The following is a 24927-nucleotide window of genomic DNA, read 5'->3' as shown; positions in this document are numbered from 1 at the left end:
ATTAACAGATTAATGAATTTTGCTTGAATATCACTTCCATTGTTAATAACTTAAATTGCAATAATTCTGTAGCTGAAATATGTGAAAATAAGAAAGTAGGGATAAATTGAATCTTTCTTATAAAATTTAATTGCATCTCTGCTATTTACTCCCATTTTTTTATATTAGTCATTTGCATATGTAAAAGGATGTGTTAAAATAAGCTATGTTTCGATATCCTAATAAAAACAGTGATTTTTAGAAATTATTTTATGAAATTATATACACTAAAATATCAAAGGTATTTCGTTATATCTGTGTTCTCATTAGCTCTTTTGAGTTTTAATTTTGGTTCTTTGAATAAGTATTATTAAACCTATAGAAAACAAAGAGAAAAACTTCAATAATCATTGCATTTGCTAAAACTCGTTTAGAAAACCAGAAATAAAGCTTTCTTTTCTTTGCAATCTTTTACGCTTCTGTTATCGTGTTGAATGAAAAAACGTTTAAGATTGTTTTAAGTTCACCATTTCACAATCACCAACAATTTCTGCAACAAAAGTTTACAACATAACCATCACAAATCCAACCACAAAATTCATCTTGACTTTATTCTTCCTTCTAATAAAACACACTAATTACCTTCCTTTTTTCTTTCTTGTCCATAAAAGAAACACAAGCTGGGTTTATTTCTCGGACTCCAAACAAACTTGCCGATGCTTGATAATTCGAAGGATTATGCAAACAGTTGTTTACAATAACAATTACCGAAGCGTGCTACGTCCAGCTAGAGATTCTAGACTTTCAAAAAAAAGTCCCAATTTAGAAAGCTTCGTAAGTATGTCAGGAGTCACGTTAAAGCCATGAATCGCGACTCCAGAGCACTGAATCGTTTAATCTCCTGAGCTACAGACCTTAATCTTTGACTTGAGTTGCGCTGCAAGAAAGAAGCTGCTCTGAAGATGAATACTTGTGCCACGCGTGGTGGTTCCCTTTTGAGCAACTGCTTTCACTGATTATCGAACACAAAGAAAACTCTTTGACCCGTTTCGGCCAAAAGAAATTATCACCGTCTGTTGCATTCAAGAACTGCTGCTGTCATCGACGATTTAATCCTTTTTATGATAATCATTGTTACTACATTCACTGAGCTTGGATGGTGCAGTGGACCCTACTTCTTAACTTTCTCTTGCTCTCAGCCCGTGACTGTTTGAATTTTAAATTCTTAACGAGGGTTCTAGGGGTTCCATACAAACTTCGACTGAGTCTAAGTGGATTCAAGTGTTATATTAAGAACCCTTTATGTTTAGATTATGTGATCGAAATTGGATATTAATTTGATAAAAAGTGATTACTTGCGAAATTATTTTAAATAGCTGGAATGTATATTTTTCTAAAAATGGCAATAATATTATTGACGCAGTAAATATTCTATAATAAAAAAATACCCCCCCCCACTTCAAAAAAACTTTAATTTTTAATTTAACTGAACTTTAATTCAATGAATGTATTTGTATTTGTAAATTTATCAATCTAAATTTATCTAAACATTCATTCTAATTTTGTCACAGAAAACATGCTTTTTCAATTCTATAAAATTTTAGTCGAATAAATATAGTACGATTATTTCATGTGTAAATAAACAATAACTCGGAATGGATTATTCAAAAGAAAAATGAAATTACAATAAGGTGCATTTGTTTATTTATATTTTGAAGTATATATATTCAAATTATAAATACTTCAAATATTCGTAATATAAATTCGTAAAATAAATATTTGTAATTAGGAAAAGAGATTATTCCAATAAAAAGTTTTGATAGCAAGTAGGAATAAGTTAAAGCTTTTAATGAATAAGTTAAAATATATAATTATATCGAAAATTTCATAAACTCTTATTATTTTTTATTGAAAAAATTTAGCCGAAGAATTATTATGCACTTGATTTAGTTTATCTATAATAATTTGATCTTTTAGTTTTTATGTCAGTTTTGTATTTTTATTCAATTCATATTAATGCGTAATGATGCCTAAAAATAATAGTTCTTTTATACTTCATAATAAACCGCTTGCTTCTGTTTAGTCCAGTTTCAAACAATGATTATCACAGATATTCTGTAACTGTATTTCAGGCATTAAAAAACAAATCTATAACAAATAAATCTATTTTGTTTTATCTATAACAAAAAGCTGACTATCCTGAAGTTTCATCTCTCGAATCTTTGTACATTTTTACGATTTTGCTGTAATAAATAAATGGTACAATTTGGTTTTAATGGCGGTCAAAAAGCATCATGAAAAAACTACGCCAAATTATAAAAATATACTCAAGTGCATTATTATTTATTATGAAAAATTTTGAACGTTTGTATCACGTGCTATATAGTTTTACGATTGAAATCGCCATATCGGCAAAAAATTTTCTTTGCGCTTTTTTGGTCGCCGTTACAACCGACAAGTGCCAAATAAATAAATAAAAATATCTTGAGCACTCATTATATTAGAATACAATATTTAAATTCAATCCAAATTTTATAAATGATTATATATTTCTTACTTTCAATTTTGATATCATATCAGTGACGGTTTAAAAAAAAATTATTACACCTAGAATCTTCATTTTAGATAATTTATATTCAATCAAACAATTGCAGTGGCGTTAAATGCTTGTAATTATCATTTTATATCGGATATAATTTTTTCATAACGTTTCAGGATGTACAAAAATATTTGTCTCCCTTTCTTCTCTGATTTTGTTCGTTACTCTATCTCACCGAGCTAAAGACCACGACGACCCTGAATTTCATACTGCACAATTTTTTGTTACCTCAATGCATTCTTCTCTAGTTCCTGTTTCCAAGACACTTTCACTTTCTCCTTGCTCGAGCAGCAACTGGGCCATGAAAAGAGGTCAATATCAGAGGGAAGCATTTCCTGACGGACGTCTCGCGTTAACTGGCCATTGTGATCGAACGCTGATTCATCGCAACCGGTTCCATTTCTCGGAAAACTGGAAAAAAAGATGATTAAAGCCTGGCATACCGAAAATAAGGACATCAAGAACTGTAAAAAAAGAAACAAATTATTTCCAGTTTCATATTCCATTTTTGTATGAGTTTGTCTATTTTGCAAAATCAAGGCGATATCTGAATGACATATCTATGCGATGAAATATATATTCATTTAAAATGTCCACTATGCTGTTATTGAAAATTAAAATGCTGACAAAGTAAAATCTAAGTTATTTTTTGTAAAAACTAATTTAATTTTACAAAAAAAATTCACAGAATTATAGGGGAATGTTTTTGCATCAGAATCATACTTTTAAGGGATAAGTCATAAAAAATATATTGTACTAATTAAATCTACATCTACCTATTGAAAGGATAAGGTTTGTACTGCCTTATCCTATTTGCTCATACCCTTATGTGATTGTAAATAAATTTGGAAAAAAGAATATAATAACCACGTGAATAATCCAAAATTTTTTCGAACTGCTGTATCAAAAATAGTTGTTAAAAAATGTTCATTTAAATTACATACATATTAGAAATTTTTGCAAACTTTTCTGACATAGTTTCAAGATTTTTATAAAAATGTGGTATCATACAGAATTTGATTTCATATTATCGCGTGAATAATCAATTTTTTAATGATATAAGAGTTTCTCACGATGTCAATTTTTATAATAGCAAATGAAATTCAGCTAAAAATATCAATTAAAATTTATTACCACGATTTTGCTATAATCATTTTTCCTGTAATTCGTGTAATTTTTGCTCTATTCATGTTTGAAATGCTGAAAAAAACCTTTAAAAAACAATTATTTATCAAAAATAAGGGAATTTCAAAATAACAATATTCAAAGTAACAGTTGAAATAGACAAATCAATATTATAATAAATTATTTATTTATTATAATAAACAAACCCACACATAAGATTTACGTATTGCTTATGAAATCTGAAATATGAATTTTCTGTCCTCAAATGTTTCAGACCTTTTATTTCGGAAATTCAAAGTTGCGCATTCTCATTTTTTTTTTTTTAATTCGTCAAATGCTTTCAAGGAGCAAATTCAAAATTTCTGTTATTTCTTACGTCTTCAGCAGTTCTAATTTATTTTCAATGAACAATATAGAAGACGTTCTGTTTGTATACTTGTCAGTAAAAATTCTGAATCAAAAGGTTTGCTTTGTATTTTATTTTTTTACTCTCGCAGTGCTTGCTTCATTATTACACTAAATTAAAAAAAAAAAAAGGATCATGGTCTGTTCAATTGCAAAAAGAGTCTGTTTCAATTGAAGAAATTGCTTTGAAAATTTAAATGAGTTTAAATATTTACCTTGCGTAGATTATTGGAAAGTATCCTTAATTTGCTTAACTTAAAAAATATATTTGATATTTTATTTTAAAAAAAAGTTATCTGTATTTTTTTAAAAGGTTAAATAACTCCGAAGAAACGAAGGAGACTTTGTAATTTGTCATGTTACATTTCCAGGTTTAATTTTTTCTTTTCTTTTGTGCTTGTGGAGTATTCATGTAGTTGTTCATCATAAGAGTCAGAAATATCTCATAAGAAATTTCTATAAAAATTATTTCAGATTTCAAAAAGAGTTACGGTAGTTTCAGTTTTTCAACTATTGATGCTAAATAATTAAAAAAGATTTAAAATATACCCTGTATAGTATATTAAATAATATTTTTCGTGATCGTTTATTTTAAAATAAGACGTGATGAAAAAATAGCGGACGAAGTAGTAATCTAGGCTTAGTTTGAATTTAAAAAAACAGCGTTAAAACTAATCAATAAATACAAAATATTTTTTTAATCTTTTTCCTAAATTTTTTTGCGTTAGATCAATTCTTACTACTTCGCATTCCCACTAGAAACTTAACTCTATATTTAGAACCTTCTCTAACAGTTCGATGTTTTTCAAAGAAGTTTCAATGGCATTATTTTATTCTTATGGGTCACTTTAACAAACACTGACCATTACTTTCAATCTGTTCTAGATTGTTTTTCCAAATAACAGTGATTTCACTGTCAGCATCATAATTTTCTGTTATTTTCGTTTGAATTTCATATTTTTTTAGTCCTTGAACTGCATTCAATTTATCTTATGTTGAAACAATAATAATTCATTTTTTATTCATTTAAATAAAACAATCGCAATAAAAAACACACACATAGTGCCCTGAAGGATTCAAGCGCAAAAACACAAGAAAAAAAATTATCAATATTTTTCAGTACATCGGTCTAACTGATTCGAATTCTTCAGCAACAAACTTGTAATGCTGTCTGTGTTTACATGTTCCCCTGATGTCAAAACTCTGCAAATAAATAAATAGACACCTTCTTAGCGATAGTGATTAAAGATAACAGAATAAATTTTTGAATTATGATTTTCATTTGATTTACCGTCAATACCGGCTAAAACAAATTAGTGGATAATAAGGCTCAATTGTATTTAATATTATTTTCCTTTGCAAGATATAATAATCCTAATAAAACTTAAATAAATTTTAACTGGAAACTATATGTAATTGAAAAAGATTACCATCGTATAATATGGTAATTTTACAATTTAATTTTTTTATAAAAATTTTTCTAATTTTAAACGTCTTAACGTAATAATCTTTTTAACTTGATTCGTAACTGTTTATATTATTTTTTAAAAATCTCTCAATTTTAGCAACAATACATGCTTGAGTTAAATGTTTTTAATATCGTCTCCAACGTGCGGGTGTGTAAATATAAAGCCATGAAAAATATTATAAAATATACTTTAAAAATATTGAAATTGTTGTGAAATATTTTTTTATAGAAATGCGATTAGTATCACTAAGAAAAAAATTTTAATATTAAAGGGGAATGGGTGATATTTATTTCTGGGTGATAGCAAGGGTTGTAACACTGAAAGGGAAACATTAAAATTTGATTAATTCATAATTAAAAATCTATCGAAAGCTCTTAAAAACATTTTTAAGGAACACTTATTACCTTATTAGTAATAAAGAACCTAATTCTGTTGCTGTAAATTCAATACTCTGCCTTTGGAGAGCATTTTGAAATTTTTTTTACATCATTAAAGTCTCATTGCACTATTTACAGATGGTTCCAACCACGTTTAAGATAAAGAATCCCTCCCATCTCTTCCAATGAAAAAAAAAAAGATTCAAAATGCAATAATCTGTGTATCATTTTGTGTATTTGTTTCTAATTAATCATCTGTCAGGGTTAAAAGTATTATCGTAAACAGTAGGGTCCAAAAAAAAAAAAAAAAAAAAACTGTTTTGCACACATTATGAAAAAAAAAATCTGCCCAAACAAATGGTCTTTTTTTGAAAAACAATCTGTATTTTTAAAATCGATAAGATAATGGCCTCTAAACGATCCCAGTTCCTCGAACGCCCCCACCCAACTCTTCCATTCAGACGTATTGTCAACAAATCCCCGAAGTTCACGGGCGTCTACTGCTGGCCATCGTCCCCAGCAGTCGCCGTGGTTGGTCAGTGTGCGATCTTCGATAAATTCGGTTTTGCTATCGCGTATGAGAATGCTCTGAAGCTGATGCTGAAAATTTGGCTGGGTTTTATAGTTAGGAACTTTTATCAGCTAATAGCAGAGCCTCGAAGCCCGCACCCGTTTCCTTCCGGCTGACTTACTGAAAAACCAGAGATAAGGTCACAGGGCTTGGGTTGCCAAGATATACGAATTTTACGTGTCAACACGTCCTCATTGTGCAATTGATGCCAAATTAACGCCAAGTTCTATCAATTATTGAATGTAGACACTCATTGATACATTTGTAACTCTTAGCTTCCTCTCATTATATAGAAGAATATTTTTTTGGTCAAATTTCATAATTGTATATTATACCGAGAAATTGTAAATAAGGAGTTTGTAAATTCTGATAAGTGGGCTTATCAGAAAAATCCAATGTAGATTTCATTAACAAAGTAACTCTTAAATGTTTACTATTTTGACAAAGTTGTGATACTTACATTTTGCTCTTAGACATTTTATGAGATATACGTTTCAAAGAAATCAATACCTGACCTTGTGTCAGCTATATATTTGGTTTAATCTTTTCAAACATTACATTATTCGTTAAAAGCAAACCTTTTGCTGGTAATTTGCACATGTTAATATAATCATTTTTTAAATAAGTTTCTTCTTTTTTACCGTGCTTTTTAAAAATTATCCAACGTAGTGAATAAAAAAATTTATCAACAAAAAGAAAACTTTTCTCAACATCAAAATAGGCTAATTTATCATCAAAATTGTCTAAAAAATTGAACATTAACTTGTTACGGACAGATTTTTATTAACAATTCAATTAAATTTGTATAGTGTAAAATTGTATAAAATTAAAATTGTATAGTTATATACTGAATTTCATCAAAAAGTTGTAGATTGATATTGTGAATGTTGGAATTAATCAAAAATTACAGTTCAAGTCGGGGAAAAAAAAAAAAAAAACTTTCGCTCACGAGGATTTCATGCATTCAAGATAAACTATATTTTTGTAGTCGATTTTGTTTTATTTTTAAAAGTTTTTCGAGACTTACAGCAATTTCAGCTTTCATGATACGAAATCGTATTGACTATTTTCATATCGTTTTACTTTGTTCTCAAAAATTATTGTATAAAACTAAATAAATTGTTTAAAACTAGCTAACTAATAAATTGTTTAAAACTAAATAACGAAAAAAAAATGCTTAAAGTGACATTTTCATATTAATTCCTAAAATAAAAACGTTGCATACATATACTTTAGACTCAAGTATAGTGCAGTGCTTTGATAAAAATTCTAAAATTTTCATTTTTTTTAATTGCATGTTCACTATTTTCTATTATTAGAAGATTGTATCCATGATAAAATAGTCAGTTGATGTACTTGAGATTAAAATAACACACTTGATGAACAATTTATTTCTTATATCGTGGCCAAGTTGTTTTTGAAGTCCTAATTTAGTTAGTTATATTTTAGATGTAAAATTCTATCTAAAAATATAAATATTGATTTATATAGTTCATTTAACTGATTTATTTTAAAATATTTTTGTATAATTACTATGCTTCAAAGAAAAACCAAAATAGTTTTCCGAAAAATAATTTTTTTTTGAAGATAACTATAGATATGATTTTTCTCTTTCAAGAATTTACTTTTTCTGTCTCTAAAAATAATGATGCTTTTCTTATAAAAATAATGCATCATTAAATTTGAAATCATATCTTACATATCTGAAAACTGAAGTTTAAAATTATTTGTTTATTATTTATTCTTATTAGTTTAAAGTTTCATTCAATTGTAATCAAATGCAAATTTTTCTATCTAATGATGCTTCATTGAGTCTTCAGGTAACCAAAGAATTTTCAAAAAAACTAAACATTTTTTGAATGAAATATTTTAAATTAAAATTTTATAAAATTTCAACTGTTTTTAATCAGAATTTCTCTCCAGTTTTATTCCTATTCTTTCTCGAGGATAGATAAATTCTATGGCTAAAGATTTGGTAATATAACTGTGTGAACGATTATGATGCATTTTCTCTTAGTTTTACTTGTAAAATAATACATTTTAGTTGGTCAAATTAATTTATTTTGTCAAATTTTAGTTGATGATAATTATATTCCCTTCTGTGTATAATTTTTTTCTAATTATATGCTTGAACCGTGGAAGAATTTTCAAGGCTCAAAATTTTATTAAAAAATGTGTGTAAATCTATTTTTTTTTTTTCTCGCAAGCAATGATATGCCTGCTAGCATCCTATATAAAAAAAACGTATATATACATCATTACTTTTGCTATTTTTAAGGAGCTTGCATCGATTTATATAATAATTATATTAATAAATCATTGTAAAAGACGTAACTGAAAAATATTGATTATTTCTTCTTCACATTATCTTTTTATTTACCCTTTCATTGCTAATCAATTGAACTATCCTTAATTTAAAAAAAAATTTGACGCAACAAATCATATGTGTATAATTAATTGAAACAATACACAAAAATATTGATCGAAGTGTACTTATAAGCATTATAAATGCCATCACCGAAAAGATGTGAGACTTGAACGTCGCATCAAGTCTGCAGCAACCTTTCAGCACCCAGTAGCTGAAAGCGATAAATAGCCAAAAGTAAACACCCACCTCTGCTCCTCACTGCTGAGAATTCATTTGAATATGCTCCTGGCGTCCACCACTAGGAATTCGGTATATAGTTCCTTTTTGAAACCTTCGCACTGCTCATTTCTGGTTATGTCTTCTTCGCCAACAACTTGTTGAACTGGGGAAATTAACTTTGCATTGCTTCCAACCACTTGCAGCAGGAAAGGAACAGGCTGATTTCCTGATCAGCTGACAGCCTCTGATTGCCGGACATCAGTAAACGGACATCATTTCACAGAGACCGGACACAGGATATGATAAAAGGTAAGCGCCGGGATTCCTGCGACAAAAATTATAATGTTTTGCAGGATGAAACGCCTTGTCTTAGGAAGTGATCTTAGTTGTTGAGGAAGACCTCCTCAGGACCAGAGGACTTGACGCATGTTCCCTATTCCATCCTCTACATTCATCCTCACATCGCGACTTAAGTCTGTTACACTTTCTTATGCTGAAATATAAAACCGATCTCATCATTGACTTGCTATCATCTATAACAATTTTTCTATAATATTATACAGCTCACTATCATATTTTAATATTAATCTTTTCACTGCAAACAGCCATTAGCATCTTATAAATGAAAGCTAAGAGAAAATACTATCTAATTTGGAGAGAAGCTAGATTCTTTCTAGCAGACAATCCGTTTACTCTAGTAATGAATCCCATAGGCAATTATTTCATTTTATTAAAAATCGGAAACTTATATCGGAATGATTGTCTTTGTCTCCGCCAGAAAGTAAGTTTTTCTCGAATTCTCTCTCTCTCTCTATATATATATATATATATACTCAAAGTTCATGGCTTAATATTTTGATCACTTTTTATGTCCCATATTAAAGATCTTTGTGTTATTATTTTTAAAATTTCAAAAAGCCAACATAGTATTTTAAAAAAAACAACTTAGTCTTTAGATTTAGTTATTTGTTTAAATTTCTCTCAACCTAAATCAAACTTAATCGATATTCGCTTTTGAAAAACAGTATGAGAAATATTATTTTATGTACTTTATGCATTGGTGAGAATATGTGAATTGCATGTTATATTTAGCTCCTTTCTTTGCTGATAATATGTTGTCTAAGTTATACTTTTTGGAAAATTTGTGTTTGTATTTTTTAAATTTAACTGTTATGTCTTTCTTCGTATTTGTTTTTTTTTTAATAAATTTTTGCTTATACTTTCCTAATTGTTAAACACATTATTAAACCTTTTTTCAAGTTGCGCAGAATTTTCACAAGTTTTTCATTTACATGTGTTACATGTGTTTTTAACACATATGTTAAAAAAAAGTTATCTTTATTCTGATTAGTTTTTATGCTGTTAAGACAGTTTTAAAATAATTCTATGATTTTAGATAATTTTACCCTTAAATAATCAAATTAAAATAATGTTTTCAATTCAAGGTAACAATTAAGAATGATTAAGTTTTGATTTTAATACTTATTCTAGCTTTTATTATGACTAAAAGCATTTCAAACAAATAAATATAAAGAAACATATTATTGTAAATAGTACAGTTTTATATATACTTTTTATATCATGGTGATGAGTTTGTGCTTATAAAATCTATCCTTATAATAATAGTGATCCTTATTATATAATAATTATAATAATAATTCTTCCAGTTATATCAACTGGAAGAATCGATTAAAAAAAGATTTAACCCTTTATTTACCGACGGTACTTAAAAGTACCATTTAATCCGGCTTATATCTTCGTAATATGACTATTTTTTCTGATGGTATGCAAGAGAACATGGAGAATTTAACACAGATAGCTAGTAGATACAATAAGCTAAATGTAGAAATTAAAAGTATTTAATTATTAATTAAGATATTTCGATTAATAAAAATTTTTTGTTTCCATGGGATTATTCTCCAAACAAACTTAACTACTGATGCAAAAATAAAGTTGGAAAATTGATGCTAAAATAATTTTGTAAATAAAGGGTTAAAGCGCATTCTGTATTAATCTTGGACAAATTTGTTGCATGATCATATTAATTTTGTAGTGCATGAATAATGCATAAAACATATGTTCTAAAATGCAAAACTAAAAAATCGGCTGCTATTAGATTATTTCTTTGTTGGCATTAAAATCTTTTCACATATGGACCACGCGTCTTCATCAGGATATCTGGAACATTTAAAAACGATGCGTCATGGAAACTTAGTAACTGTTGTTTGCGGCTTTAAATCTGATTAAATTGAGTGTAGTGTATATGAATATGGAAGCTTTTCATTAAAAAGTATTTCAAACGAGAGTTGACAAAAGAAAACATAAACTATATTTGACTTCATTTTCTTTGATAATGACAACATTTTTTGGGAGATGATACTTACGTTGAAATGATTATTAAAAACTGGTAAGAAAAATGTATAATAAAATGATATTTTTATTTTAACACTATTGTGTAAACCTCTGCTTTGTATATCTGTTTTTTTCTTTTTTCCAACTGTTTTCTTCTTTTTTGTGCAAGGAGCGTATAATAACGGCTTTAAATTGTTTACAGTTCCTTTTTACACCTGCGTTGTTTTAATAAACTAGTACACCTGCCGACCGAAAGGTGTTTTTTATAACAAGTTTTGTGGAAATGGCATTTTTATTTGTCGTCTGTAATAAGAACTTTTAGTAATAGGAGTTTTCTGGCAGTTATAAATCAACTGACAGGAATAATAATTATTGCAATGCCTCCTCCTCTTCGGGAATCGTAAAAGAACTACCGAATTTCCAAGGTTTAAACTTGAGAACTATTTTGTGTACTGAAAAGGGCCAGATTATTAAACAGGCAAAGTTGACAGCTGCCTAGAGTCTCGTAAATTTGGGAAAAAAGCCTTGAGGGTTTTTTTTTTTTTTTTTTTTTTTTTGCGATTTTTTCAAAGTAGTTGAATTTTATTGAATTTTTGAATTTATACAAAGACTATACTCTCAAGTACTTTAAGTCAATACTTATTAGAAGTAACACTTAAATAAGTCAATACTTATTCAAATTACAATCGGATGTCTTTTAAATTTTGAAATCTGGTTTTTACTGTATTCCTCATTGTTTACCTTTTATTACCTCGTTGTTTTTTTTTAAACTACATATTGTTTTAAAATAGAAAAAAAATTCCCGATCCCATAATGAAATAGTATGTAAACACACACACACACACACACACACACACACACACACACACACACACACACACATATTTAAATTATCATTGTGAGTATATTTACTTTTAAATTTTACTTTTGCATTTTTTATATGCGATATTCTGAAACCAATTCTCTTGACAGAGATAAAACAGTCAAACATTTTGGTTTAATTGACCAACAATTAAACATTTTAGTTTGCCAAAAATTGTTATTAAAAAATGGTTATATAGTGATTAAATTAAAATCAATAAAAAAATCTGATTTTGGACGTTAAGAAGGACAAAATGGAGGCCCCAAGATTTCATTGCTAAAGACCCTTATAGGATTTATCCCGCCAAGTACTAAATAGAATATAAAACGAATGAATTAAGTCCTACGTTGAAGAATATTTTGGTTAAGAATTTTAAGATCTCTTAATTTTCATCTTTATAGTATGCCAACTAGTTGTTTCCTTTTTTCGTTTTTCTTATTCTTCAGACTATTATAAAAGATGAATAAATCTTTTATAGATATAACGTTTTAAAAGTTTCATTCAACAAATTAACAGAATATGAAGAAGAAAATAAACTTATTTTATACTAAACACTCGTATTAAATATTTTTTTAAAAAAAGTAAAAAGCTACTTAAACTTAGTTCGCATTCGGAATAGACAAATTTTTCATTCTGTATATAAATTTAAAAATATTTTTCATATAACCCAGGAATCTGTTGCGACTCATGGCACCTTGAAAGTCTGCCGACAGTTATGTCAGCGATTTAAGCCGAGTGAGCGTCTCTTGTTTTTTCAGTAGCGCCAACTAGGGCCAAGAGTACGAATTAGCTACTTCATGCGTCACATTCCTTTGCACAACCCTGTTTTACAGGGGGGGGGGAGCACATTCGCACATCTCACAGATAGAATACACAGAAGAATACATGTCCGAACCGGGACTCGAACCCTGGACACCCAGATCACGGGGAAAACGCGCTACCCCTATGTCAGGATTCCGGTGACCGAGTAATCTTCTTATCATAATGCTCAAATTATCTTTTTGAAAAGAAAAATGCCTTTTCAAAAATGTATTTTGAATTTTAAATAGATACGAATAAAACCATTATAAAAATATTCTAAATTTCAATAACATTTTCTATTATTCTTATAAATGATAAGATGAAATAAATATAAAATTATATAAATGCGTTAATTTTTATAAGAATCCTTTATCCAAAAAACTCTTCCATTTTTATATAAATTCAAAAACAAATCTTTCAGGGTTTTTTTTGTTTTTGTTTTTGTTTGTTGCGACAATCATTTACAATTCTAATCATCATTCGTTCTGTGTTTTCTTTTGTTCCTGCCACAAAAGCTGTTCAATCGGAGATATATTTTTGAGATACTCCCGTAAAATCATACTCATTTTAGACCTTTTAAAATAAATAAATTAGGCTTAGTTATTCTCATTACAAAAGCAAAGAAATTACAGCGATTTTTAAGATTTTAGAATATTTCTTTTTGAATTTTTGACATTAATCTGATGCTGTTACCAATTTCTTAATGTCTTAGTGTTGATGGTTAGTATGTTTACAAACATCAACCACATATTTTTCTGACAATGTGTTTGAGTTACCACTGATTAAACACTCTGTTTATTCTGTGAATATTTTTTTCAATAAAAAATTACGCAGTTTCTGTCCATGCGCTCGCTTTTTACAAGCGTAATGTTTGCGTTTTCTGTTGTTTTTGTCGCCCTAAGTTTCGTTATCTGAAACATTAAGATAATATCGTAGTGTTTTTGAAGTCAAAGCAAAAAGAGTGATATGTATTCGGAGGATAAGTCACAAGCTATATGTAATATATGTATACGCAAAATGGATTTAATAATCTGAAAACAGTTTTTTACGTCTTAAGGTCTTAACTCAAGATAGAAATATAACGATGCAATTAAGAATGTAAGAATCTTTTAAGACAGAACTTTTTAAAATTAAATTAAATGCAGCAAGACTAGCAGTAAATGGAATTCGATGAACAATTCAAAATATTATTTCTTCTAAAAGGGATATCTACTTCATTAAGTCTTGATTTCAGTTTCTTTAAAAAATAATAGGAAGATATGTGTCGAATGTTATACTTCTTCTGAACTCGAAAGCTTTTATGGTTCAGCAACGGATTGTAAAACCCTCCGCGCATTTGCGCATGCGTTAGGGTAGGTTTAATTCGTCAAAATAGGGGTGAAAGGAAAGATGAAAGGAGATGTTTATATTTACTAGTATCTAATAGGGAAAATCCAAGGTCAAAGGGAATACCGGAAATGCACTCATCGTTCCGTGTCTCACCCCTTAATGAGATGGAGTCGTCGAAATGTGGTCCTCTCAGAATCCGTTGACGAATTATATTATCCTTCTGAATAGATATTCCTAACCGTAAACAAAATTATTTTAATGCATATCTTAAGATGAATTTTAAAAACTGCCTGAAAAATAATCGTTCATACATTCATCATCGTATATTTCGTTCATTCATCATCATATATATTCATTTCTAGTAAATCATTCATGTATATGATTCATTTCAGCAAATATGAACTATTTCAGCATTCATCATCATATATATTCATGTATAATTTCATCATGAAAAAACGTCTTTTGTTGCTTAATGTTTGGAGAATATTTATGTTAAAGAAAATTAACATGTCTTTTCTGAAGAGATGTCTTGAAAATAAATTGTTTTTATAAACCATTGAATTCGAATAATAACTTGGTGATATATAATCGTATATCTTTAATTGTAGACAACAAAACAATTTAAGCTTTATTTAAAATATTTATTCTCCAATTAAATATGTTTCCATAACAAAAATTGCACTCTCAGAATTAGGTTGCCATGCAATTTCGCAGCGTTAGATTGATTACCTTACAATTTCTCTAAATGATTTGTTTTTTCCTTCTTTGCGAACTCTGTTAATTTTACTATCAAAATACAAAGAGTAACCAGCATTTTAATATCTTTCCTCTTCCCCTTTTAAGTGCTCATCGGAGAAATTCGAGTCCAGCACGCTATAACAAAACACCTTAATTCCACTCCGTTACAAACTCTTGTAGCTAAAAACTGGTCATTCCGCTATTGTCATGGCGCTGGTATTAATGTCTGATTGTTATCTTTATTTATTCGCTTATTAACTGAATTCCAGAGAAACGTGGCAAGCGCGTGGCGGCTTTCAAAGAATCTTGGGATTTTCTTATTGAAGTTTTGGTAGGTAGTTGAACTTGAAGGGAGCTTAATAAGATCTTTATTAGTTTTTGTTGCATGGGACCTTAACAAGAGCATTTTTATCTTCGTGATTCAGATGATAAGTTGACCTAACAGGTGTGGTTTTTAAAGAAAGTTATAAATTTATTTTCACATTATAACTTTTGCAATAATTTTTAACTTTTATGACTCGACAACAACTTTATTAATGATAAAACATTGTTGCATTTATGTTAATAGAAACGAAGCTGAATTAATAATATATATATATATATATATATATATATATATATATATATATATATAATTGAAATCTGCTATCGCAAATTTCAAGTTATCATGTCAGAACATTGTTATTTTTTAAGCCATTGTCTGTCTTAATTAATTTAAGTCATTAACCAGTTTAAATCGGTTTGATACATTTACGTGACCTTTCAGATTACGCGTGCAGTGATATTTAGAAAAATGTTTTTTTCATCTCAAAATCGGTCGAGCTCCAAAACTTTTTCCCTCAAGTCAAAGGATTTTTTCTTTTTTTTTTTCCCTTGAGAAAATCCGGTTTAAATTGGTTTGGATTGATCTCATGACTATTGCATTGTGCAATCGTTAATCTTTACTTTTTTTTTTTGCCAGTTAGAAAAATTGAAAATAAAAGTTAAAAAAAATTATATAATACACTTATTGATCGCCCTTCGCTGTTTCGCGTTGATTCCCGTTTTCTTCTCTGTACTTCTTCGGGCGATAACTTCTTACGACCCATGCCCTTTATTTTCTGCCCGCTTATTTTGAGGCTTCAAAAACTCAAACCAAAGCAACATCATGTCTCATGTCATAATAAATTATTGTGGGTGAATTGAAAAATGATGAGGCAGTCATTGTGAATCTAAAAATATACGCTGACTATAAATTCTCTATTATTAATCAAGGGAATCATCATTTCAAATTTAGTTGATTCATAACTGAATAGCATGAGGCAAAAATCAGCTTTCATTTAACTACTTGATCCAATATCTTTTAGATGGAATTAATTTTGATACATATAAATTTCTATTAAAAAATAAATTATGGTGTAAACATCTGAGTGAATTTTATAATCGTTTGTCTAACGTATAAACTATAAATGTTCAAAAACTGAGGTGCTAACTCTTGTAATTCAAGTTTTGTTTTGCTGGAAGATAGGAAGAAACCGGAATTACAACAATTAATAGAATAATCGATGCATAATAATCGATTAACTGTCATTGATCGATTATCTGTTATTTTATCTACTTAATAATCGTAAATAGAATAATCGATAGATTTCTTTGTATCGATTATTCTACAACATTAATAACTTAATTATAATGAGTTTCATCACTCATTAAAAAAATATTTTTTTCTAAATCAAAAAACCATTCATATGTTCCGAAAATTCTCCTTTAACTGTCATTTCTCTTTTTGTTCCCTTCTCGATTTCAACTTCACAGATAAACACTCTTTCATTAGAAGCAAAGCGAGACATAATTGTCCTCTGATCCCGCCGTCCTTTTCACGCCATGTGTGTGCGCCGCGTCTTTCATGTTGATAACAAATTCACGGCTCCCCCTAAACATTTACATCTCCGAGATTCAGTCTCGTTAAGGTGGTGTTCTTGCTCATGAGACAAAGACATGCCGACATCTTGATAAGCTCGATTGCCACAACACCCACACGCACAAACAAAGGAACGACCCACCAATGGGCAAAGAGCCCTTGTCATCGCCTTGTGAAATTCCATGTTATCGTTTGGGTCTCGCTCTCTCTCCCCCACCCACCGTCTCGTTTACCACGGCCAGCTGTATCAATAATCTTTTCTCTTCTCTTCTCTTTTTTTTTATTGTTGTTCAAATTTCGATAGGCCTCAGGAAAGATTTTTAAAGCCTCTTGCCAAACGCTGCGTTTTGTTTGCGTCGCGTGCGACTTGTTTGGTATGAAAGGCTACAAGGAGCGACAACACCTATCGCTTTCTATCGAAAGGATGTAAACATACTCTTGAAGACCTTCATTGTCTATAGATTAGGCATGATCAACCACATTTAGCAGAGGGTTATAAATATTTTCCAATTGACTCATTGAATCTATATGAAGTTAGTAGAGACGTATTTTAAGTAAATATTGTCTTTAGAAATTTTATGGATAAATCTGGCCTTCGACATGTTAAGAAATTTATATGGTGTGAAAAATGAGAAACATAATAATAATAATAAAAAAAACCTCAGATGTTTTTGTTTTGAAATGTGTTTAAAAAAATCATGACTATTATTAGTTATGATTGTTTCAAAAATGTTCAATTACATATTAAAAAAAATGTCAATTGGGTGTCGCTCCGAATTTTTTTCGTGGAATATCTATTATCTTTGAAATACAATTTAAAACAATAAAACTGTAAATTTCTACCACATTAGTTATCAGAGACATTAAACTGTTATTTTCAAATAATTTAATGAATTCTGCAATTTCAATTTTTTTTAAAAACTGTCCATTATTTTATGAAAAAATTTTGAACTCAGAAAAAAACAGACATTTCATATCGAAATCAAAAATACAATAGAATATATTTATGACATGAAAATAAAGTTAAAGCAAATAAAGTCAGATTTAAATTACTGATCGCATTTGCCCAAAATGTATAAGTTCCTTTTTTTTTTTTTTTACCAAGTTTTCTAAATTGGTGACTAGATTTATGAAATGGGAACATTTGACTAGATTTGTGTAGGGAACATTTGCGAGTCTACCTTTCGCAAATGTTCCCCATGTTTGTGGAAGGTAGATTTGGCCTGGTTATTGAAACAGTGCTGATATATAAGTTTACATCAGCACTTGTATTGAACAAGTGCTGATGTATTTCAATTAGGTAGAATCAGCTCAAGTGCATTTTTATAAGAAAAATATCGATATCTTTAGATTACATTTAAGAAAAAGAAGAAGAAATGGGAGGGTTGCATCCTCAAATACTTCCACATCACATACGTTTCGTATTTAAATTCACATCATGTTGTGAAATCAAATGCAAAATTTGAATTGTGTTAAATTTGTATTTAATTTAGAAGTGACAAGAAAATCGAATATATATTCTGGAAAACTTTTTCTGATGACAGAATTGGTTTAAAAATTTAACATATATCTGCATTTTGATGTACATCACATGCCATATTTCAACCATCTATGACTTGTGCTATCTTTTTCAGATACACACGGTTAAACAGGCAGAAAACCTTCCTATCGACAGGTTTGAATCAAAATTTGACACACATATATATTTATAAATAATAATAAATTTATGAGTATGTATATCATGTCTACAAATTTTGTGAGTAGACCGCATGTCAAATTTTTTATTCATCTAGAGCTTTGGGTTTTTCTGTTATCTCGTTCAAGCCTAATAAGAGGCAATATCCTCTTTTTGGATCAAAATTTGGCTCAAATATACAATTTTGATGCAATAACCAAATTCCAAATTTCAACTGCTTTAATTCTGCTCTAATTTCTTTGCTTTTTAATTGAAGATTTTCAATTACATGCAGGTGGACAAACACACTGAACTTTAATCCCTTCCCTTTTCCTTTTCTGGATTCAAGGGATTTTTAACAAAAAGGTTAGATCAAATTTTTTGACGATTTCATAAAATTAGCGAGAAAGAAGGATATTTTTTTTCTCGCTCAAAATTTGTATACTGTTTTTATTATGCGGTCTCTATAATTCAGGCTAATTTCTCTTGTCTTTGGATAAGTGTAACCCCCTGACTGCGTAATTTTTAAAAAACTATTTAGACTCGATGTTTGCAAGTAATTTCAAATATTTTTCAAACAAAGTGAACTTAAACTATATGTTACACGATAATGATATAATATAATAAAAATCTGTAATCGTAAAAATAAACACTCTAAACTAGGAAAAACGCGGGATACTATAGAAAATGGACTGATTGCCAACCCGCGGAAATCGCGGGATAAGCAGCTAGAGGTTTAAGAAAAAAATTCTTGTAAATAAATTGTAAATAAATACTCTAACGATGCATAATAAACAATGATTAACATGGTTACCGTATAATTAACTTATATTCAGTTCGTTTTGCATTGAAATATTTCGGCATTCCCAGTTAACAGGTTAAAATAACAGATTAAATTACACAAATAAAAATTAGATTAAAAAAATCTAATATAAGAGATCTTGAGTTATAAATAATCTCTCGGAAAGTAAATTTTTGATCACAACTTCTAATTTTTAATAAAATTGGTGAGGCACACCTCAAACGGAAAAAGGGAAAACCATTTTTGAAAACAACATGAAAAATAACTTTAGTTCTTTAACACTTTAAATTTTAGAGAATAAACTTTTTAACGATTATTTTTGTTTCATTTGCATGATGTTGCAATTTGGAAAGAACCTGCCATCTAAAAAAACAAACAAAAACAGATTCGTGTCGCATTTCTTTTTCTCCATGAATGGAATCTTCAGTTGCCAGGCACACGAAAATAATCCGGCATTTTGGCGCATATTCAACGCATAAAGAGAAAAAAAATTTTCGTTTGTGAGCAAATCCAGGTGAAGGCTCAAAATAAACGTGCTTCCCCATTCATAAGCGTCCTCTACAGATTTGGTGAATGGAAGAAATGCTTTTCTACAAACGAACTTTTTTTTTGTCTCTCTTGCCGCTTATGTTGCTGGGTGTTAGGATTTTTTTTCCCCCATCGTCTATTTTTCTTTTGTCCGTCTCGCATAGCAGTCGTTTTTTTTTACTGTGAAGATTTCTTTTGCTTTAACTTTCTGCCTTTCCAATCGATGAATGTTTTTCCCACAAATTTCAGGAATTTCAAGGGCTTTGCTTTCTTTTCTTTTTATAATCTTCTTCCACGCCCTTGGTTTGTTTTATTAATGTCTTCGTCCATTTTTAAAGAGACGAAACTGCATTTAAAAGATTCAAGAAAAGAGATTAAAGATTTAATAGAGCATTCTAAAAAATAATCCTTAGATTGGTTTTGTCCTGTCTTAGTCAAAACTACCAGAAAGAAGTATTATAATAGGCAGAAACTTTTTGTTTCATTTCTGCTTTAATGTATTAAAACAAACTGACATATTCTGTAAAGATTGACGGGATATCTTTCATTCATATAGCTTTTAAAAAGTAATCTAAAATCTGAAAGAATTCGTTTTACAATTCTAGTAGCTTTTAAAATAAAGGTAAAGTCATTTATAGCTGAAGGTTTTAGCGAAAATTCATTAAATATCACTAATCTTTCCTTTAAAACAGCTTATAAGCGAAACAGCGGTTAGATTTCATGCGGCGTATACATGTCAAAAGGTTTCTATATAAATGTCAAAAGCAAATTTTTATATATTTTTGTTTAAAGTACTTAAACGAGAAGGGGGTGATTTTCTAGTATTTTAATAGTAAATTGTTAGTATATAGATGTAAATATATTTCCCGGATTTTATTGCAGATAATTTTAATGCCGCAAGTCATCTCTGAACCTGTTCATAAAATGGATTTAAGCAACACGGGCGTAAAAAGCATTTTTTAGAGCAGAAATAGAAAGATTTAAGGGTAAAAATGTGAGAATTATTTTATAGGAACTCTGTCTGGAATTTGGCTGTTTTCTAGATAGAGTTATTCATGAGACGATAGCACTGCTAAAAATGAGAAAATTGAACACTTTACTCAAAAATGGAGTGAAGTAATTGTTAGAACAGCGAAACAGATCAAAGATCTATTGTCTGAATGAAGATCGTTCTGTTGAAAAGAGCAACATTAAAGAGGGAATTTCGGCTGCTCCGTATAACACACATTTATTAAGATTTCTCATTTAAAATCAAGAAAACTAGAGGGGAAAAAAAAGCCATGATAATGCTGAAGGTTAAAAGGATGAAGATGCTTAGAAAATAATTAGCATCGATAATGCATAGTAATGATAAGAAAACATCATATAATAATATTAAATTGCCATACATTAGATAGATGCTGCATTAATAGATATTCCTCTAATATTGCATTAATAGAGATATTTTTTGAAAAGAGTTTAAGTTCCTTCTATGTGCCATCTTGATGTAATGTTTGTTTGCAAGGCATATTTCTTGGTCTCTAACAATCTTATTATAATTATATTAAAATACGTATAATTATAAAATATGCAATAATTTTGCTCCACTCATTTATGACTCTAAATACACTTTTTGTCATATTTTAATTAAAAACAATACAAAATCGCCTCATATATCCATACATCTGTCTCCATTCTTTGTATTCGAACTCTCCCTGAAGGCCCCTTGTTGAGTAATTAAGTGCAGATCGTTCCCTGACCCGCAGAGTTCACGCTTGGCCACTTGAATAGCGCTCAACAAGTGTCAGTTTGCGGCACCTTGCGCCAATCCGTCGCGCACGTTGTGCCTAATCAAACGCTCGCCGGTGCCTAATGGCCACCTAATGAAGTCACGCTTCTCCCACACTCTGCAGCTGTTGGCCGAGGTCCCCCTCGCCACTTGTTAAAAGGGTCTCCATAAAATGAACGATCCGAAATGACAGTTAATTCTCAAAAGATGTTGGATGAGATTAGCCAAAGGCCTTGCTGTCAATTTGGGAGAGAATCGCTTCTGCGCTTCAAAACATTCTTGCAATTAGGATTTGAATTTCTCAAAGTCGTTCTTCTAGATTGTCTTTGATAGAAAATGCAATCTGCAGTACATATGCTTCTCTACTTTTAAGAACTTATAATTGATAAAATGAAAGCACTTTGATGGGCACCTTCATCTATTGCAAACGAAAATTGTATTTCTGTTGTCATTCATAAAAAAATTGAATATGCTTTCTTATGAATTATTTCATATATGTTCTTGGATTCACATATCTAATACTCACAAAAAGAAGTATTGGATATGTGAATCCAATTTCCGATCTTTAACTGCCAACTAGTCTTAAAATAAAAATGACAGAACAGTTATGACCATACAAGGGCGGATATGAGGAGGGATTTCATGATCTCCTCTATCCTGCGATAAGGAAGGAAGGTTGGTCAAATTCGAACAGTTGATTGTCTGTTTAAATAAAAATCTAATTGATTTGGTAAAATACTGACATCAATTGGTTTATTTTTATAATCGTCTTTTTCCATTATTCTTAAATAATATTTAAAAAATTCACTGATGAACAGTCAATTCGACATCAGTGGCCCTCGTCTAAAGCTATTGTAATAAATACTACGCATCATGCATTTTATACAGACAGCCTGTCCGTAAAAGACTACTAGATGTTATATATTAGTAAAGAAATTATAATATGCTCTATATGTATTATACATAGTATTATATGGTCGAAGCTTGAGGTAAATTTAATGCTGGCAATCATGGTAATCTTTAAGTAACGATTACCACTAACACTTCTTTTCGTTTCTTACAAATTAACAAAAGTTTGAAAATGTCAGCTTTAATTTTGTATTTAAAATAAAGTCATACGGCACAAGGCAAAGGCACAATTTAATCCTAAATGTCTTATTCTCGGCCGATTGCTGCATTTTATTGACCTTCAGAAAATTTCCAAGACTATATTCATCAGCAGTTGGCCAGTTCCAAGATGATGGCCATCAGCAGTCGGTCATTCATGCTAAAAGAAATTTTTAAATATCCGGTTATATATAGTCATTTTTATTCGTTGACTTTTTTTTTTTTTTTTTTTGTTCACATAGTATAATGATGTGGTAAGATTAAAATTTTAAAATGTCACTATCTGTGTTATACTGAAATGTTTTAAATGTTATTAATATAGAAACTATTTTTAACCCTTTCTAAGGCCATGGGAAGTATGCTTCCCACCAAATTTATCAATCTTTGTATGAGATTATGTAGGTTGTCATAAGTTCTGACAAAATTTTTTAGAAAGACAGAAAATAATGCTTTTTAAATGCTTCAGTTGTTTATCTGACACAAAATGATGTATCTTGATTTGTTACTTAATTATTAATTAACCAAATTAATTGAATAATCAAATTAAATTTATCTAATAAGCTAAATGAATCCCTTTTCTTATTCTAATTTCAAGCCTAAAAATATTTAAACATAATATGACTAGAAAAAAATGGCCCTTTTGAAGGGTTAACTAGCAGTGACGGATTTGGATATTTTACAATTCTAGACAGTGCACTTTATAAACCCCCTCTTATGAAGTTCATCCATTTAGTTTCACATTTTTAACATGTTAATTATTTATTTTAGGTTAATCGTATTTATTTTATTAAATTTGCAAGAAGGCATTATTGTTTAATTTATCTATTATCACTCCAGACTGTCAGACATTCGTATTTCTAACAATATAATTGTTGCAGAGGTTCAGAGTTTTAAAATATTTTTATAATTATGGGAATGTAATGAGACTTGTAGGAATCCAATTAATTGTGCTTGATCAAGTATCAATATTGCTCTAATATTTTATAATTCATAGAATTTGCATTTTTTACAAACTTATTTATTAGGCAAATAAAAATATATTTTTAATCGAATTGCTTGGGGTCCTCCTTAGGCAGCTTAGTCACACATAAAGCAAACTACCGATAAAACTATCAGTATCATAACAAAAATTCTGAATGAAGAATAAATTCATTAAAACTGATAAAAATGCTCGTCTGTCTACAAATTCTATTTTTTTCAAAATGCTCTGTTTTTCTATTCGAAGTTCTTTATTAACACATATTCTGTTCTAAATCAATCGTTCTTCAGTTTCTATTCGCAAGAATTAGGATGTGACATCACAAGGCAAAGAGTGAGCTGATGCGCACATAAAAAGTTTGCACCTGCCGAATTTATTACTTTATACTTCGTAAAAGCCTCTAATCGGGAAGGATTTATTTAATCTTCCCGAAGAATTGGATATCGGCAGATTCATTCACAACATGGTCCATTCATACGCCACGTGAAGACGAGGCCTTATTTATCTATTTATTTATTTGAATTGGAGGACTTCACGCATGGAGTGTGCATTTATATTATGAAGAGCATTTCCTCGTTCGCATCTTTTGCTTGGCATAAAATTGAGAATTACTCGGTAGACTTGAAAAAGAAATCTTCAAATCCATATACCAATCGAATGAAAGCTTAAATTGTATTTTACATTATTGAGATTTATTTTATGATGAAAAATTTTCAAATCTCAAATAGGAAAAGTGGAAATGATTTTTATATATCTATGTATTATAAGTTAAAGTGATGAGGTTGGTCAATATTAATTGAAAAAAAAAAGAAGAAGAAATAGATTATATTTATGTAGCGGTCAAATATTTTGATAATGGAATCTATTGATTTTTCTTAATCATAAGAAGACATCAGTTTCGGAAAAATGCTTCATTTCTTATTGATCATATTACATTTTGCATAGTCATGTTATTATTTTTACTACGTTACATT

At 29.3% G+C, this 24927-nt stretch overlaps 1 protein-coding gene and 1 long non-coding RNA gene across 7 annotated transcripts in view; one reads left to right on the top strand and one right to left on the bottom strand.

Moving 5' to 3' along the window:
* LOC129965846 (uncharacterized) overlaps positions 1–9267 on the bottom strand; it is a 42350-nt gene extending 33083 nt beyond the window's left edge. For both annotated transcript variants that reach the window (XR_008784243.1, XR_008784244.1), the window contains exons 1-2: positions 9140–9267; positions 2807–2989 (exon numbers count right to left, since the gene is read on the bottom strand). This is a non-coding gene — a long non-coding RNA (uncharacterized LOC129965846). The remainder of the gene's footprint in view (positions 1–2806; positions 2990–9139) is intronic.
* Positions 1–24927, top strand: part of LOC129965845 (ETS-like protein pointed) — a 212512-nt gene that overhangs the window by 92706 nt on the left and 94879 nt on the right. The window contains exon 1 of one of the 5 annotated variants that reach the window (XM_056080070.1): positions 9238–9421. The exons of 3 other annotated variants lie outside the window; for them this stretch is intronic. In XM_056080070.1, the coding sequence (XP_055936045.1) occupies positions 9412–9421 (10 nt within the window). In that variant the 5' untranslated portion in view covers positions 9238–9411. Of the gene's footprint in view, positions 1–9237; positions 9422–9513; positions 9894–24927 lie in introns of those variants that run through there. One more of the 5 variants, XM_056080071.1, reaches the window with a different exon arrangement.

The sequence above is a fragment of the Argiope bruennichi genome, chromosome 4 (assembly GCF_947563725.1).
Source record: "Argiope bruennichi chromosome 4, qqArgBrue1.1, whole genome shotgun sequence".
Taxonomy (NCBI): domain Eukaryota; kingdom Metazoa; phylum Arthropoda; class Arachnida; order Araneae; family Araneidae; genus Argiope; species Argiope bruennichi.
The sequence above is the reverse complement of the archived record's forward strand: the minus strand, read 5'-3'. Positions and strand labels throughout refer to the sequence as shown.